Raw genomic sequence first — 20,707 nt, 5'->3', positions numbered from 1 at the left:
TGCTCTCACTTTATGATAAGGGATTACTTATTTATTATCTTCCTCCAGATTTTCAGTCATTTTTCTGTATATGACGTTCAATGTGTTGTGCCTGTGACAGCGCTCTATTGTCCTCAGTTATCAGGTGCTATAACTATTTTAAGCTGCCAGGTTCCTGGTTATGTCTCCATGGGCTACAATGTAACAAACATTGACCTCGCCGACCATTGTTGGCTGTGACTGAAGCCTCCTCAGATGTCTCCAGAGCAGAAGACGAGATGCAACCTCCACCACCGTACACCAACCATGGGTACCAAGAAAAACCGCCTCAGCCCGGCTTCATCAACCAGCCTCCACCACCGCACCACATCCCACCAGGGCCAATGCCACCCCAAGCATATGGCCAGGCCGCGGTGGTCACTACAGCTCCGTACGTGGTGGCCGTGCCTCAGCATGTCTACAGGAACTACACCGGCCTCTCCATCTTCACCACCATCTTCTGCTGCCTGCCCCTGGGGATTGCTGCTCTCATATTCTCTTCCAAGGTGAGTGCCCCCCTCCCCGCTGACCATTGCCCCCCTGATCATAGAGGATCAATAGTAATGAGAGAAGTAGGAGGATGACACTGCCATCTGCTGGAGAGGGTGGGTAATTACAGGGAAGCATTGACCCCTCCAGCAGAGGGCGCAATACACCTTTTTTGCCATTGAATGCATGTGTTACTTCCTCAGGTGTAGCTCTCAGGTGTAGCTATGGGGGGTGCAGGGGGCACAGTCGTCCCTGGACCCCAGTGCATTAGGTGTTTGGATGAAGCCCCTTTTCTTATAGATGCATCAGAGGGTCCCAAGAAAATACACCCCTGATGCCTATATAAACGGATCAGTTTGGGGGCCATACTCCCCTGATGCCCCTATACACGGCCCTATACACGGATCAGTTTGGGGACCGTTACCCTTGATGCTCATATACACGAATCAGTTTGGGGACCGTACGCCCCTGATGTCCCTATACATGGATCAGTTTGGGGACCATTGCCCTTGATGCCCATATAGACAGATCAGTTTGGGGGGGGGGTGTCGTACGCCCCTGATGCCCCTATACACGGATCAATTTGGGGACCATTGCCCCTGATGCTCATATACACTAATCAGTTTGGGGGCCGTACACCCCTGATGCCCCTATACACGGATCAGTTTGGGGGCCATACTCCCCTGATGCCCCTATAGATGGATCAGTTTGGGGGCCGTACGCCCCTGATGCCCCTATACACGGATCAGTTTGGGGGCCGTACGCCCCTGATGCCCCTATACACGGATCAGTTTGGGGGCCATACTCCCCTGATGCCTATATAGACGGATCAGTTTGGGGGCCATATGCCCCTGATGCCCCTATACACGGATCAGTTTGGGGGCCGTACGCCCCTGATGCCCCTATACACAGATCAGTTTGGGGACCGTTGCCCTTGATGCCCCTATACACGGATCAGTTTGGGGGCCGTACGCCCCTGATGCCCCTATACACATCAGTTTGGGGACCGTTGCCCTTGATGCCCCTATACACGGATCAGTTTGGGGGCCGTACGCCCCTGATGCCTATATAGACGGATCAGTTTGGGGGCCATATGCCCCTGATGCCCCTATACACGGATCAGTTTGGGGGCCGTACGCCCCTGATGCCCCTATACACGGATCAGTTTGGGGGCCATACTCCCCTGATGCCCCTATACACGGATCAGTTTGGGGACCATTGCCCTTGATGCCCCTATACATGGATCAGTTTGGGGACCATTGCCCTTGATGCCCCTATACACGGATCAGTTTGGGGGCCATACTCCCCTGATGCCTATATACACAGATCAGTTTGGGGACCGTTGCCCTTGATGCCCCTATACACGGATCAGTTTGGGGGGTCGTACACCCCTGATGCCCCTATACACAGATCAGTTTGGGGTTGATCTTGCCTCCGTCGCTCCTCTCGTTTGTTTTGATACTTTGTATCACTTTGTGTCTTTGTATCTTGCAGTCGCGGGATTCGCTGCACAGAGGGGATCTGACGATGGCCGCTGATAATTCGCGCACGGCGCTGAATCTGAACATCGCGGGCATCGTCCTGGGCTCCTGCGGGCACCTCATCTGGATCGGATTGGTCATTGCCGGCAGTATTACCAGGGTCTATTCCTCCTCCTATGTTTGGTACGGATAGATGACGTCACGGAGACCTCATCTTCACCATTTCCACCATGTCTCATTGTTGTCAGTGAATGGAAACCTTCTTTATCCTCAGCCTGTAACACTTTCTACAGCTGAGGTTTTGTTGCAATTGTATCCAGTGTTGGAAATCCTCTGCAAAGTAAACCGCTATACAACATCCACGATCCTGTCTATTTGGGCATTTATTTGGGGGTCCCCAGTAATTCCACATCAGGGTGACGTCGTCAATAAACCGAGCACAACTCTTTTAAAGAGACAGCATCCCTCAAAATACAAATGAATCTGTTTCACATGGGCTATAGAGAGCGCCCAACTTTCTGTGGACCCTTTATGCAATATTTATGGGGAGTATATAGGTATATGACACCACTGTGCAGGTATATGGCACCACTGTACAGGTATATGGCACCATTATGCAGGTATATGGCACCATTGTGCAGGTATATGGCACCATTGTGCAGGTATATGGCACCATTATGCAGGTATATGGCACCATTATGCAGGTATATGGCACCATTGTGCAGGTATATGACACCATTATGCAGGTATATGGCACCATTGTGCAGGTATATGACACCACTGTGCAGGTATATAGCACCATTGTGCAGGTATATAGCACCATTGTGCAGGTATATGGCACCATTATGCAGGTATATGGCACCATTGTACAGGTATATGGCATCATTGTGCAGGTATATGAAACTACTGTGCAGGTATATGGCACCATTGTGCAGGTATATGGCATCATTGTGCAGGTATATGGCATCATTGTGCAGGTATATGACACCACTGTGCAGGTATATGACACCACTGTGCAGGTATATGACACCACTGTGCAGGTATATGGCACCACTGTGCAGGTATATGGCACCACTGTGCAGGTATATGGCACCACTGTGCAGGTATATGGCACCACTGTGCAGGTATATGACACCACTGTGCAGGTATATGGCACCACTGTGCAGGTATATGGCACCACTGTGCAGGTATATGGCACCATTATGCAGGTATATGACACCACTGTGCAGGTATATGGCACCATTGTGCAGGTATATGGCACCATTATGCAGGTATATGACACCACTGTGCAGGTATATGGCACCATTGTGCAGGTATATGGCACCATTATGCAGGTATATGACACCACTGTGCAGGTATATGGCACCACTGTGCAGGTATATGGCACCATTATGCAGGTATATGACACCACTGTGCAGGTATATGGCACCACTGTACAGGTATATGGCACCATTATGCAGGTATATGGCACCATTGTGCAGGTATATGGCACCATTGTGCAGGTATATGGCACCATTATGCAGGTATATGGCACCATTATGCAGGTATATGGCACCATTGTGCAGGTATATGACACCATTATGCAGGTATATGGCACCATTGTGCAGGTATATGACACCACTGTGCAGGTATATAGCACCATTGTGCAGGTATATAGCATCATTGTGCAGGTATATGGCACCATTATGCAGGTATATGGCACCATTGTACAGGTATATGGCATCATTGTGCAGGTATATGAAACTACTGTGCAGGTATATGGCACCATTGTGCAGGTATATGGCATCATTGTGCAGGTATATGGCATCATTGTGCAGGTATATGACACCACTGTGCAGGTATATGACACCACTGTGCAGGTATATGACACCACTGTGCAGGTATATGGCACCACTGTGCAGGTATATGGCACCACTGTGCAGGTATATGGCACCACTGTGCAGGTATATGGCACCACTGTGCAGGTATATGACACCACTGTGCAGGTATATGGCACCACTGTGCAGGTATATGGCACCACTGTGCAGGTATATGACACCACTGTGCAGGTATATGGCACCATTGTGCAGGTATATGGCACCATTATGCAGGTATATGACACCACTGTGCAGGTATATGGCACCATTGTGCAGGTATATGGCACCATTATGCAGGTATATGACACCACTGTGCAGGTATATGGCACCACTGTGCAGGTATATGGCACCATTATGCAGGTATATGACACCACTGTGCAGGTATATGGCACCACTGTGCAGGTATATGGCACCACTGTGCAGGTATATGGCACCACTGTGCAGGTATATGGCACTACTGTGCAGGTATATGACACCATTATGCAGGAGTTCTCATGGCCGTCATCCAGCTTTCCCTGGATCAGATAGGCATTTGAAGTGAACATTTTATGACTAATATTCCCTGGGGGGGAAGTTGTGCTACTTTTTGGCCCCCGCAGGTTATAATCCTGGACCACGTCACTCAGGACAAGGAGCCACAATGCCGCATTATGTGATGTGTGGTCACGGATGGCGGTGTATAATCTACGGCTTATTACGCCTCCTGGTAATTATTACAGATCAGACCCTGGATACCGCCAGCACTGAGTATATGTACAGAGAGTATACAGTATAAGGTCAGGGGGGAACGTTCCACTCCTGCAAAGGTATACACACCTGCACTGAACACTCTTAAAGGGCCAGTACAGTATTATGAAAGTTAATGGGATAATCAGATTCAATGTTTCCATTTACAAAGTCAAGACGCCTGTCAGGGTTCCGGACATTGGAAAATGCTCTGCTCTGTGTCTTGTGCACTTGCTGATAGGTTGTCTTTCAGCACTAGGGTCCACACTGGTTTTGGGAGGGGCCTTCACAGATGCGCCTCGTTCCTGATGATTGCTCTGTTTCTTTACTGGGCTTGCTCTGTCTGAACTTTGCCAGTTGTACGTCTTGTTTGCTCAGTGTGCTCTTGGCTTCTGTATGGTGTGTTCTGATCTTGGCTTCTGACCTCGTACCTCTTCCTGACCATGTCTCTGTCTTCTCCCTGAACCTTATATGTCACCTCCTGACTTCTGACCTCGGACCTCTTCCTGACCATGTCTCTGTCTGCTCCCTGAACCTTATACATTACTTCCTGACTTCTGACCTTGGACCTCTTCCTGACCCCATCTCTGTCTGTTCTCTGAACCTTATACATTACCTCCTGGCTTCTGACCTCGGACCTCTGCTTGACCACGTCTCTCTCTGTTCCCTGAACCTTATATTTCACCTCCTGACTTCTGACCTTGGACCTCTTCCTGACCCCGTTTCTGTCTGGACCCTAAACCTTATATGTTACCTCCTGGCTTCTGACCTCAGACCTCTTCCTGACCCCATCTCTGTCTGTTCCCTGAGCCTTATATGTTACCTCCTGGCTTATGATCCCGGCTTGTTTGACTACCCCTCTATCCATACTGCTCGTAGTGTCTAGCATCACATTGCCTTTATATGACATGAAGCGTGCAGAGACCAACCCCCTGCACTTACAGGACCAGCGCCCCAAAAATAACAGTCATAGGTGACCCCTGCTATCTCCCCAGATTGGGCAGAGACAGGCCGCTCATTCCTTGAGGTTTTCGAATTGGGACCACCGAAGTTCAGAAATGCATAAAACGAATCAGCCATAGCAGAGAGTCTCCATGTCACATTCAAGTGCACATGGAAGGGGCGCTATGATTTTTGCACTTTGGTCCAAATACTTCCCGCTTTACCTTGTATGATATGTGGGGTCTACAGGATCCAATGCAATTATCAGACAGACCCCAAAATTTTTCCCCTCTTCACTGATTGGCTGAAACTGCAAAATTCTTGGAATCGGAGGAGTTGATTGGTTCATAGAATCAAGAACGGATTCTAAGTCCAGAGTAAACATTGTGATTGGTCGTCCGAGTTGTCCGCAGTGTAATCCCTGTAATTACAGGATTCATGGAAAAGTCGGTGTCGGATCACGGACAAGTCCGAACACGACGGATAATTGGAGGTTCCGGAACGTTCTGTGTTTATCTCCATCAATGGTGACTTTATAATAATAATTTATAGAAACAAAGGGCGAGGCGATGGGAGTACCCCCGATGTGTATATAAACCGGGGGCTCGTCCTGCAGAGGCGAGGAGTCATGGACCCACCGTGGTACAAAGAGCGGGACTGGGCAATCAACGGGCAGCGCCCGACCCCGGGGGGCGGAAGAAGCGCCCCAATATATGGACAGCAACCCCCAACACCGGACCCCCTGCACCAGCCGCTAATAACAGCCCCCGAGGGTACACTGCGCTGCCCCCTGCTGGGCATCCTCACCTGCTGCCTCCCTGTGGGGATCACCACCATCATCCTCTCCTGGAAGGTAAAAACAACAGGCAGTATCACACAGGAGAGGATTAGATACACAGCTCAGCAGACAGTATCACACAGGAGAGGATTAGATACACAGCTCAGCAGACAGTATCACACAGGAGAGGATTAGATACACAGCTCAGCAGACAGTATCACACAGGAGAGGATTAGCTACACGGCTCAGCAGACAGTATCACACAGGATAGGATTAGATACACAGCTCAGCAGACAGTATCACACAGGAGAGGATTAGATACACAGCTCAGCAGACAGTATCACACAGGATAGGATTAGATACACAGCTCAGCAGACAGTATCACACAGGAGAGGATTAGATACACGGCTCAGCAGACAGTATCACACAGGATAGGATTAGATACACAGCTCAGCAGACAGTATCACACAGGAGAGGATTAGATACAGCTCAGCAGACAGTATCACACAGGAGAGGATTAGATACACAGCTCAGCAGACAGTATCACACAGGAGAGGATTAGATACAGCTCAGCAGACAGTATCACACAGGAGAGGATTAGATACACGGCTCAGCAGACAGTATCACACAGGAGAGGATTAGATACACAGCTCAGCAGACAGTATCACACAGGAGAGGATTAGATACACAGCTCAGCAGACAGTATCACACAGGAGAGGATTAGATACACAGCTCAGCAGACAGTATCACACAGGAGAGGATTAGATACAGCTCAGCAGACAGTATCACACAGGAGAGGATTAGATACACAGCTCAGCTGACAGTATCACACAGGAGAGGATTAGATACAGCTCAGCAGACAGTATCACACAGGAGAGGATTAGATACACGGCTCAGCAGACAGTATCACACAGGAGAGGATTAGATACACGGCTCAGCAGACAGTATCACACAGGAGAGGATTAGATACACAGCTCAGCAGACAGTATCACACAGGAGAGGATTAGATACAGCTCAGCAGACAGTATCACACAGGAGAGGATTAGATACACAGCTCAGCAGACAGTATCACACAGGAGAGGATTAGATACAGCTCAGCAGACAGTATCACACAGGAGAGGATTAGATACACAGCTCAGCAGACAGTATCACACAGGAGAGGATTAGATACACGGCTCAGCAGACAGTATCACACAGGAGAGGATTAGATACACGGCTCAGCAGACAGTATCACACAGGAGAGGATTAGATACACGGCTCAGCAGACAGTATCACACAGGAGAGGATTAGATACAGCTCAGCAGACAGTATCACACAGGAGAGGATTAGATACACAGCTCAGCAGTCAGTATCACACAGGAGAGGATTAGATATAGCTCAGCAGACAGTATCACACAGGAGAGGATTAGATACACAGCTAAGCAGACAGTATCACACAGGGGAGGATTAGATACAGCTCAGCAGACAGTATCACACAGGAGAGGATTAGATACACAGCTCAGCAGACAGTATCACACAGGAGAGGATTAGATACAGCTCAGCAGACAGTATCACACAGGAGAGGATTAGATACACGGCTCAGCAGACAGTATCACACAGGAGAGGATTAGATACATGGCTCAGCAGACAGTATCACACAGGAGAGGATTAGATACACAGCTCAGCAGGCAGTATCACACAGGAGAGGATTAGATACACAGCTCAGCAGACAGTATCACACAGGAGAGGATTAGATACAGCTCAGAAGACAGTATCACACAGGAGAGGATTAGATACACAGCTCAGCAGACAGTATCACACAGGAGAGGATTAGATACAGCTCAGCAGACAGTATCACACAGGAGAGGATTAGATACACGGCTCAGCAGACAGTATCACACAGGAGAGGATTAGATACACAGCTCAGCAGACAGTATCACACAGGAGAGGATTAGATACACAGCTCAGCAGACAGTATCACACAGGAGAGGATTAGATACACAGCTCAGCAGACAGTATCACACAGGAGAGGATTAGATACACAGCTCAGCAGACAGTATCACACAGGAGAGGATTAGATACAGCTCAGCAGACAGTATCACACAGGAGAGGATTAGATACACAGCTCAGCAGACAGTATCACACAGGAGAGGATTAGATACAGCTCAGCAGACAGTATCACACAGGAGAGGATTAGATACACGGCTCAGCAGACAGTATCACACAGGAGAGGATTAGATACACGGCTCAGCAGACAGTATCACACAGGAGAGGATTAGATACACGGCTCAGCAGACAGTATCACACAGGAGAGGATTAGATACAGCTCAGCAGACAGTATCACACAGGAGAGGATTAGATACACAGCTCAGCAGTCAGTATCACACAGGAGAGGATTAGATACAGCTCAGCAGACAGTATCACACAGGAGAGGATTAGATACAATGCTAAGCAGACAGTATCACACAGGGGAGGATTAGATACAGCTCAGCAGACAGTATCACACAGGAGAGGATTAGATACACAGCTCAGCAGACAGTATCACACAGGAGAGGATTAGATACACAGCTCAGCAGGCAGTATCAAACAGGAGAGGATTAGATACACAGCTCAGCAGGCAGTATCACACAGGAGAGGATTAGATACACAGCTCAGCAGGCAGTATCACACAGGAGAGGATTAGATACACAGCTCAGCAGACAGTATCACACAGGAGAGGATTAGATACAGCTCAGAAGACAGTATCACACAGGAGAGGATTAGATACACAGCTCAGCAGACAGTATCACACAGGAGAGGATTAGATACAGCTCAGCAGACAGTATCACACAGGAGAGGATTAGATACACGGCTCAGCAGACAGTATCACACAGGAGAGGATTAGATACACAGCTCAGCAGACAGTATCACACAGGAGAGGATTAGATACACAGCTCAGCAGACAGTATCACACAGGAGAGGATTAGATACACAGCTCAGCAGACAGTATCACACAGGAGAGGATTAGATACACAGCTCAGCAGACAGTATCACACAGGAGAGGATTAGATACAGCTCAGCAGACAGTATCACACAGGAGAGGATTAGATACACAGCTCAGCAGACAGTATCACACAGGAGAGGATTAGATACAGCTCAGCAGACAGTATCACACAGGAGAGGATTAGATACACGGCTCAGCAGACAGTATCACACAGGAGAGGATTAGATACACGGCTCAGCAGACAGTATCACACAGGAGAGGATTAGATACACGGCTCAGCAGACAGTATCACACAGGAGAGGATTAGATACAGCTCAGCAGACAGTATCACACAGGAGAGGATTAGATACACAGCTCAGCAGTCAGTATCACACAGGAGAGGATTAGATACAGCTCAGCAGACAGTATCACACAGGAGAGGATTAGATACAATGCTAAGCAGACAGTATCACACAGGGGAGGATTAGATACAGCTCAGCAGACAGTATCACACAGGAGAGGATTAGATACACAGCTCAGCAGACAGTATCACACAGGAGAGGATTAGATACACAGCTCAGCAGGCAGTATCAAACAGGAGAGGATTAGATACACAGCTCAGCAGGCAGTATCACACAGGAGAGGATTAGATACACAGCTCAGCAGGCAGTATCACACAGGAGAGGATTAGATACACAGCTCAGCAGGCAGTATCACACAGGAGAGGATTAGATACACAGCTCAGCAGACAGTATCACACAGGAGAGGATTAGATACACAGCTCAGCAGACAGTATCACACAGGAGAGGATGAGATACAGCTCAGCAGACAGTATCACACAGGAGAGCATGAGATACAGCTCAGCAGACAGTATCATACAGGATAGGATTAGATACACAGCTCAGCAGACAGTATCAGACAGGAGAGGATTAGATACACAGCTCAGCAGACAGTATCACAAGAGAGGATTAGATACACAGCTCAGCAGACAGCATCACACAGGAGAGGATTAGATACATGGCTCAGCAGACAGTATCACACAGGAGAGGATTAAATACACAGCTCAGCAGACAGTATCACACAGGAGAGGATTAGATACACAGCTCAGCAGACAGTATCACACAGGAGAGGATTAAATACACAGCTCAGCAGACAGTATCACACAGGAGAGGATTAGATACACAGCTCAGCAGACAGTATCACACAGGAGAGGATTAGATACACAGCTCCGCAGACAGTATCACACAGGAGAGGATTAGATACATGGCTCAACAGACAGTATCACACAGGAGAGGATTAGATACACGGCTCAGCAGACAGAATCATACAGGAGAGGATTAGATACACGGCTCAGCAGACAGTATCACACAGGATAGGATTAGATACACAGCTCAGCAGACAGTATCACACAGGATAGGATTAGATACACAGCTCAGCAGACAGTATCACACAGGAGAGGAATAGATACACGGCTCAGCAGACAGTATCATACAGGAGAGGATGAGATACACGGCTCAGCAGACAGTATCACACAGGATAGGATTAGATACACAGCTCAGCAGATAGTATCACACAGGAGAAGATTAGATGCATGGCTCAGGAGACTATCACACAGGAGAGGATTAGATACACAGCTCAGCAGACAGTATCACACAGGAGAGGATTAGATACACGGCTCAGCAGACAGTATCACACAGGAGAGGATTAGATACACAGATCAGCAGACAGTATCACACAGGAGAGGATTAGATACACAGCTCAGCAGACAGTATCACACAGGAGAGCATGAGATACAGCTCAGCAGACAGTATCATACAGGAGAGGATTAGATACACAGCTCAGCAGACAGTATCACAGGAGAGGATTAGATACACAGCTCAGCAGACAGTATCACACAGGAGAGGATGAGATACAGCTCAGCAGACAGTATCACACAGGAGAGGATGAGATACAGCTCAGCAGACAGTATCACACAGGATAGGATTAGATACACGGCTCAGCAGACAGTATCACACAGGAGAGGATTAAATACACAGCTCAGCAGACAGTATCACACAGGAGAGGATTAGATACACGGCTCAGCAGACAGTATCACACAGGATAGGATTAGATACACAGCTCAGCAGACAGTATCAAACAGAAGAGGATTAGATACATGGCTCAGCAGACAGTATCACACAGGAGAGGATTAGATACAGGTCAGCAGACAGTATCACACAGGAGAGGATTAGATACACAGCTCAGCAGACAGTATCACACAGGATAGAATTAGATACACAGCTCAGCAGACAGTATCAGACACGAGAGGATTAGATACACAGCTCAGCAGACAGTATCACATAAGAGAGGATTAGATACACAGCTCAGCAGACAGCATCACACAGGAGAGGATGAGATACAGCTCAGCAGACAGTATCATACAGGAGAGGATTAAATACACAGCTCAGCAGACAGTATCACACAGGAGAGGATTAGATACACAGCTCAGCAGACAGTATCACACAGGAGAGGATTAGATACATGGCTCAGCAGACATTATCAAACAGAAGAGGATTAGATACATGGCTCAGCAGACAGTATCACACAGGAGAGGATTAGATACAGGTCAGCAGACAGTATCACACAGGATAGGATTAGATACACAGCTCAGCAGACAGTATCACACAGGAGAGGATTAGATACAGCTCAGCAGACAGTATCACACAGGAGAGGATTAGATACACAGCTCAGCAGACAGTATCACACAGGAGAGGATTAGATACAGCTCAGCAGACAGTATCACACAGGAGAGGATTAGATACACGGCTCAGCAGACAGTATCACACAGGAGAGGATTAGATACATGGCTCAGCAGACAGTATCACACAGGAGAGGATTAGATACAGCTCAGCAGACAGTATCACACAGGAGAGGATTAGATACACAGCTCAGCAGACAGTATCACACAGGAGAGGATTAGATACAGCTCAGCAGACAGTATCACACAGGAGAGGATTAGATACACAGCTCAGCAGACAGTATCACACAGGGGAGGATTAGATACAGCTCAGCAGACAGTATCACACAGGAGAGGATTAGATACACAGCTCAGCAGACAGTATCACACAGGAGAGGATTAGATACACAGCTCAGCAGGCAGTATCACACAGGAGAGGATTAGATACACAGCTCAGCAGGCAGTATCACACAGGAGAGGATTAGATACACAGCTCAGCAGGCAGTATCACACAGGAGAGAATTAGATACACAGCTCAGCAGGCATTATCACACAGGAGAGGATTAGATACACAGCTCAGCAGACAGTATCACACAGGAGAGGATTAGATACACAGCTCAGCAGACAGTATCACACAGGAGAGGATGAGATACAGCTCAGCAGACAGTATCACACAGGAGAGCATGAGATACAGCTCAGCAGACAGTATCAGACAGGAGAGGATTAGATACACAGCTCAGAAGACAGTATCAGACAGGAGAGGATTAGATACACAGCTCAGCAGACAGTATCACATAAGAGAGGATTAGATGCACAGCTCAGCAGACAGCATCACACAGGAGAGGATTAGATACATGGCTCAGCAGACAGTATCACACAGGAGAGGATTAAATACACAGCTCAGCAGACAGTATCACACAGGAGAGGATTAGATACACAGCTCAGCAGACAGTATCACACAGGAGAGGATTAAATACACAGCTCAGCAGACAGTATCACACAGGAGAGGATTAGATACACAGCTCAGCAGACAGTATCACACAGGAGAGGATTAGATACATGGCTCAACAGACAGTATCACACAGGAGAGGATTAGATACACGGCTCAGCAGACAGAATCATACAGGAGAGGATTAGATACACGGCTCAGCAGACAGTATCACACAGGATAGGATTAGATACACAGCTCAGCAGACAGTATCACACAGGAGAGGATTAGATACACGGCTCAGCAGACAGTATCATACAGGAGAGGATGAGATACACGGCTCAGCAGACAGTATCACACAGGAGAGGATTAGATACACGGCTAAGCAGACAGTATCACACAGGAGAGGATTAGATACACAGCTCAGCAGACAGTATCACACAGGAGAGGATTAGATACACGGCTAAGCAGACAGTATCACACAGGAGAGGATTAGATACATGGCTCAGCAAACAGTATCACACAGGATAGGATTAGATACACGGCTCAGCAGACAGTATCATACAGGATAGGATTAGATACACAGCTCAGCAGATAGTATCACACAGGAGAAGATTAGATGCATGGCTCAGGAGACTATCACACAGGAGAGGATTAGATACACAGCTCAGCAGACAGTATCACACAGGAGAGGATTAGATACACAGCTCAGCAGACAGTATCACACAGGAGAGGATTAGATACACAGCTCAGCAGACAGTATCACATAGGAGAGGATGAGATACAGCTCAGCAGACAGTATCATACAGGAGAGGATTAGATACACAGCTCAGCAGACAGTATCACAGGAGAGGATTAGATAAACAGCTCAGCAGACAGTATCACACAGGAGAGGATGAGATACAGCTCAGCAGACAGTATCACACAGGATAGGATTAGATACACGGCTCAGCAGACAGTATCACACAGGAGAGGATTAAATACACAGCTCAGCAGACAGTATCACACAGGAGAGGATTAGATACACAGCTCAGCAGACAATATCACACAGGAGAGGATTAGATACACGGCTCAGCAGACAGTATCACACACGAGAGGATTAGATACACAGCTCAGCAGACAGTATCACACAGGAGAGGATTAGATACATGGCTCAGCAGACAGTATCAAACAGAAGAGGATTAGATACATGGCTCAGCAGACAGTATCACACAGGAGAGGATTAGATACAGGTCAGCAGACAGTATCACACAGGAGAGGATTAGATACACAGCTCAGCAGACAGTATCACACAGGATAGAATTAGATACACAGCTCAGCAGACAGTATCAGACAGGAGAGGATTAGATACACAGCTCAGCAGACAGTATCACATAAGAGAGGATTAGATACACAGCTCAGCAGACAGTATCACACAGGAGAGGATGAGATACAGCTCAGCAGACAGTATCATACAGGAGAGGATTAAATACACAGCTCAGCAGACAGTATCCCACAGGACAGGATTAGATACACAGCTCAGCAGACAGTATCACACAGGAGAGGATTAGATACATGGCTCAGCAGACATTATCAAACAGAAAAGGATTAGATACATGGCTCAGCAGACAGTATCACACAGGAGAGGATTAGATACAGGTCAGCAGACAGTATCACACAGGATAGGATTAAATACACAGCTCAGCAGACAGTATCACACAGGAGAGGATTAGATACAGCTCAGCAGACAGTATCACACAGGAGAGGATTAGATACACAGCTCAGCAGACAGTATCACACAGGATAGGATTAGATACACAGCTCAGCAGACAGTATCACACAGGAGAGGATTAGATACACGGCTCAGCAGACAGTATCATACAGGAGAGGATTAGATACACGGCTCAGCAGACAGTATCACACAGGAGAGGATTAGATACACGGCTCAGCAGACAGTATCACACAGGAGAGGATTAGATACATGGCTCAGCAGACAGTATCACACACGAGAGGATTAGATACACGGCTCAGCAAACAGTATCACACAGGATAGGATTAGATACACGGCTCAGCAGACAGTATCACACAGGATAGGATTAGATACACAGCTCAGCAGACAGTATCACACAGGAGAGGATTAGATACAGGTCAGCAGACAGTATCACACAGGAGAGGATTAGATACACAGCTCAGCAGACAGTATCACACAGGAGAGGATGAGATACAGCTCAGCAGACAGTATCACACAGGAGAGGATGAGATACAGCTCAGCAGACAGTATCATACAGGAGAGGATTAGATACACAGCTCAGCAGACAGTATCACAGGAGAGGATTAGATACAAAGCTCAGCAGACAGTATCACACAGGAGAGGATGAGATACAGCTCAGCAGACAGTATCACACAGGAGAGGATGAGATACAGCTCAGCAGACAGTATCACACAGGATAGGATTAGATACACGGCTCAGCAGACAGTATCACACAGGAGAGGATTAGATACAGCTCAGCAGACAGTATCACACAGGAGAGGATGAGATACAGCTCAGCAGACAGTATCACACAGGATAGGATTAGATACACGGCTCAGCAGACAGTATCACACAGGAGAGGATTAGATACATGGCTCAGCAGACAGTATCAAACAGAAGAGGATTAGATACATGGCTCAGCAGACAGTATCACACAGGAGAGGATTAGATACAGGTCAGCAGACAGTATCACACAGGAGAGGATTAGATACACAGCTCAGCAGACAGTATCACACAGGATAGAATTAGATACACAGCTCAGCAGACAGTATCAGACAGGAGAGGATTAGATACACAGCTCAGCAGACAGTATCACATAAGAGAGGATTAGATACACAGCTCAGCAGACAGTATCACACAGGAGAGGATGAGATACAGCTCAGCAGACAGTATCATACAGGAGAGGATTAAATACACAGCTCAGCACACAGTATCCCACAGGACAGGATTAGATACACAGCTCAGCAGACAGTATCACACAGGAGAGGATTAGATACATGGCTCAGCAGACATTATCAAACAGAAAAGGATTAGATACATGGCTCAGCAGACAGTATCACACAGGAGAGGATTAGATACAGGTCAGCAGACAGTATCACACAGGATAGGATTAAATACACAGCTCAGCAGACAGTATCACACAGGAGAGGATTAGATACAGCTCAGCAGACAGTATCACACAGGAGAGGATTAGATACACAGCTCAGCAGACAGTATCACACAGGATAGGATTAGATACACAGCTCAGCAGACAGTATCACACAGGAGAGGATTAGATACACGGCTCAGCAGACAGTATCATACAGGAGAGGATTAGATACACGGCTCAGCAGACAGTATCACACAGGAGAGGATTAGATACACGGCTCAGCAGACAGTATCACACAGGAGAGGATTAGATACATGGCTCAGCAGACAGTATCACACACGAGAGGATTAGATACACTGCTCAGCAAACAGTATCACACAGGATAGGATTAGATACACGGCTCAGCAGACAGTATCACACAGGATAGGATTAGATACACAGCTCAGCAGACAGTATCACACAGGAGAGGATTAGATACAGGTCAGCAGACAGTATCACACAGGAGAGGATTAGATACACAGCTCAGCAGACAGTATCACACAGGAGAGGATGAGATACAGCTCAGCAGACAGTATCACACAGGAGAGGATGAGATACAGCTCAGCAGACAGTATCATACAGGAGAGGATTAGATACACAGCTCAGCAGACAGTATCACAGGAGAGGATTAGATACAAAGCTCAGCAGACAGTATCACACAGGAGAGGATGAGATACAGCTCAGCAGACAGTATCACACAGGAGAGGATGAGATACAGCTCAGCAGACAGTATCACACAGGATAGGATTAGATACACGGCTCAGCAGACAGTATCACACAGGAGAGGATTAGATACACAGCTCAGCAGACAGTATCACACAGGAGAGGATTAGATACACAGCTCAGCAGACAGTATCACACAGGAGAGGATTAGATACACAGCTCAGCAGACAGTATCATACAGGAGAGGATTAGATACACAGCTTAGCAGACAGTATCACACAGGAGAGGATTAGATACACAGCTCAGCAGACAGTATCACACAGGAGAGGATGAGATACAGCTCAGCAGACAGTATCACACAGGAGAGGATTAGATACACGGATCAGCAGACAGTATCACACAGGAGAGGATTAGATACACGGATTTCTCCAGGCTTCGGGGTTTTAATACTTATGTGAAATGTTTGGTTTTCCATTGGCTTCCAGACTCGGAGATCCGGAGAATCCTCATCATCCATCAGAGGTTCCCACCATATAAAGGAGAAGATGGACCTGGACGTGCGGATCCTGATGGATCTCTACTGAGCGCTGCTCCGGGGGAGAAGCTTCTCCGCTGTAACTGAGGAACTTCTGAGTCTCACTGATGAGGAGCTGACAACCTCCGGAACTTTACAGACAGTAACGGAAGAGGTTGTCAAACAGAAGAGACTCACATAGGGGACATGATCCTCCTGAGATACCGCACATGTATCACTGTCTGCACTGATCCCTATATCAGCTGTAAATAAATGTGTCCGCCCGAGATCCTTCTCATAATCACACCAGCAACTATAGGACTATACCACCGCAATGTTCACTGCAGCGCAGAGGATTTCAGGAGAAAGGTGAGTCTGCTGGAAAAGAAAAGTCAGCAGCACAGATGATATCAAAAGACTGATCTTATATAAAGGATTAGAATTTATACAAAGTCTGCCTATTCCTGTGTATTATTCTATTAATCCAGATAAACCACCAGCAACATCATATATACAATATATATACTGCCATATGATGTCAGCAGAAGCAGAGAACATTTAAAAAGGGCAATTATAATAATACTGCTCCCTATGTACAAGAATGTAACTACTATAATACTGCCCCTATGTACAAGAATGTAAGTACTATAATACCGCACCTATGTACAAGAATATAACTACTATAATACTGCCCCTATGTACAAGAATATAACTACTATAATACCGCACCTATGTACAAGAATATAACTACTATAATACCGCACCTATGTACAAGAATATAACTACTATAATACCGCACCTATGTATAAGAATATAACTACTATAATACCGCTCCTATGTACAAGAATATAACTACTATAATACCGCACCTATGTACAAGAATATAACTACTATAATACTGCTCCTATGTGCAAGAATATAACTACTATAATACCGCACCTATGTACAAGAATATAACTACTATAATACTGCTCCTATGTACAAGAATATAACTACTATAATACTGCCCCTATGTATAAGAATATATCTGCTATAATACTGCTCCTATGTACAAGAATATAACTACTATAATACCGCACCTATGTACAAGAATATAACTACTATAATACTGCCCCCTATGTACAAGAATATAACTACTATAATACTGTCCCGTATGTACAAGAATATAACTACTATAATACTGCTCCCTATATACAAGAATATAACTACTATAATACTGCCCCTATGTACAAGAATATAACTACTATAATACTGCCCCTATATACAAGAATATAACTACTATAATACTGCCCCTATGTACAAGAATATAACTACTATAAAACTGCCCCTATATACAAGAATATAACTACTATAATACTGCTCCCTATGTACAAGAATATAACTACTATAATACTCCCCCCTATGTACAAGAATATAACTCCTATAATACTGCCCCTATGTACAAGAATATAACTGCTATAATACTGCCCCTATGTACAAGAATATAACTACTATAATACTGCCCCTATGTACAAGAATATAACTACTATAATACTGCTCCTATATACAAGAATATAACTACTATAATACTGCCCCTATGTACAAGAATATAACTACTATAATACTGCCCCTATGTACAAGAATATAACTACTATAATACTGCTCCCTATGTACAAGAATATAACTACTATAATACTGTCCCGTATGTACAAGAATATAACTACTATAATACTGCTCCCTATATACAAGAATATAACTACTATAATACTGCCCCTATGTACAAGAATATAACTACTATAATACTGCCCCTATATACAAGAATATAACTACTATAATACTGCCCCTATGTACAAGAATATAACTACTATAAAACTGCCCCTATATAGAAGAATATAACTACTATAATACTTCTCCCTATGTACAAGAATATAACTACTATAATACTCCCCCCTATGTACAAGAATATAACTACTATAATACTGCCCCTATGTACAAGAATATAACTGCTATAATACTGCCCCTATGTACAAGAATATAACTACTATAATACTGCCCCTATGTACAAGAATATAACTACTATAATACTGCTCCTATATACAAGAATATAACTACTATAATACTGCCCCTATGTACAAGAATATAACTACTATAATACTGCCCCTATATACAAGAATATAACTACTATAATACTGCCCCCTATGTACAAGAATATAACTACTATAATACTGCCCCTATGTACAAGAATATAACTACTATAATACTGCCCCTATGTACAAGAATATAACTACTATAATACTGCCCCCTATGTACAAGAATATAACTACTATAATACTGCTCCCTATGTACAAGAATATAACTACTATAATACTGCCCCTATGTACAAGAATATAACTACTATAATACTGCTCCTATATACAAGAATATAACTACTATAATACTGCCCCTATGTACAAGAATATAACTACTATAATACTGCCCCTATGTACAAGAATATAACTACTATAATACTGCTCCCTATGTACAAGAATATAACTACTATAATACTGTCCCGTATGTACAAGAATATAACTACTATAATACTGCTCCCTATATACAAGAATATAACTACTATAATACTGCCCCTATGTACAAGAATATAACTACTATAATACTGCCCCTATATACAAGAATATAACTACTATAATACTGCCCCTATATAGAAGAATATAACTACTATAATACTGCTCCCTATGTACAAGAATATAACTACTATAATACTGCCCCTATATACAAGAATATAACTACTATAATACTGCCCCTATATAGAAGAATATAACTACTATAATACTGCCCCTATGTACAAGAATATAACTACTATAATACTGCCCCTATATACAAGAATATAACTACTATAATACTGCCCCTATATAGAAGAATATAACTACTATAATACTGTCCCGTATGTACAAGAATATAACTACTATAATACTGCTCCCTATATACAAGAATATAACTACTATAATACTGCCCCTATGTACAAGAATATAACTACTATAATACTGCCCCTATATACAAGAATATAACTACTATAAAACTGCCCCTATATAGAAGAATATAACTACTATAATACTGCTCCCTATGTACAAGAATATAACTACTATAATACTCCCCCCTATGTACAAGAATATAACTACTATAATACTGCCCCTATGTACAAGAATATAACTGCTATAATACTGCCCCTATGTACAAGAATATAACTACTATAATACTGCCCCTATGTACAAGAATATAACTACTATAATACTGCTCCTATATACAAGAATATAACTACTATAATACTGCCCCTATGTACAAGAATATAACTACTATAATACTCCCCCCTATGTACAAGAATATCACTACTATAATACTGCCCCTATGTACAAGAATATAACTACTATAATACTGCCCCTATATACAAGAATATAACTACTATAATACTGCCCCTATGTACAAGAATATAACTACTATAATACTGCCCCCTATGTACATGAATATAACTACTATAATACTGCCCC

General features: G+C 45.0%; 1 protein-coding gene across 1 annotated transcript; it reads left to right on the top strand.

Annotated features, from left to right (window-relative positions):
• The first annotated feature begins 226 nt into the window (after positions 1-226).
• LOC142256591 (interferon-induced transmembrane protein 1-like) lies at positions 227-2,339 on the top strand. The gene is made up of 2 exons (XM_075328347.1): positions 227-524; positions 2,002-2,339. The coding sequence occupies exons 1-2, from the start codon at positions 258-260 to the stop codon at positions 2,179-2,181; spliced, it is 447 nt and encodes a 148-aa protein (XP_075184462.1). The 5' UTR covers positions 227-257; the 3' UTR covers positions 2,182-2,339.
• Positions 2,340-20,707: the final 18,368 nt, after the last annotated feature.

Source organism: Anomaloglossus baeobatrachus, chromosome 11 (genome assembly GCF_048569485.1).
Source record: "Anomaloglossus baeobatrachus isolate aAnoBae1 chromosome 11, aAnoBae1.hap1, whole genome shotgun sequence".
NCBI lineage: Eukaryota > Metazoa > Chordata > Amphibia > Anura > Aromobatidae > Anomaloglossus > Anomaloglossus baeobatrachus.
The sequence above is the reverse complement of the archived record's forward strand: the minus strand, read 5'-3'. Positions and strand labels throughout refer to the sequence as shown.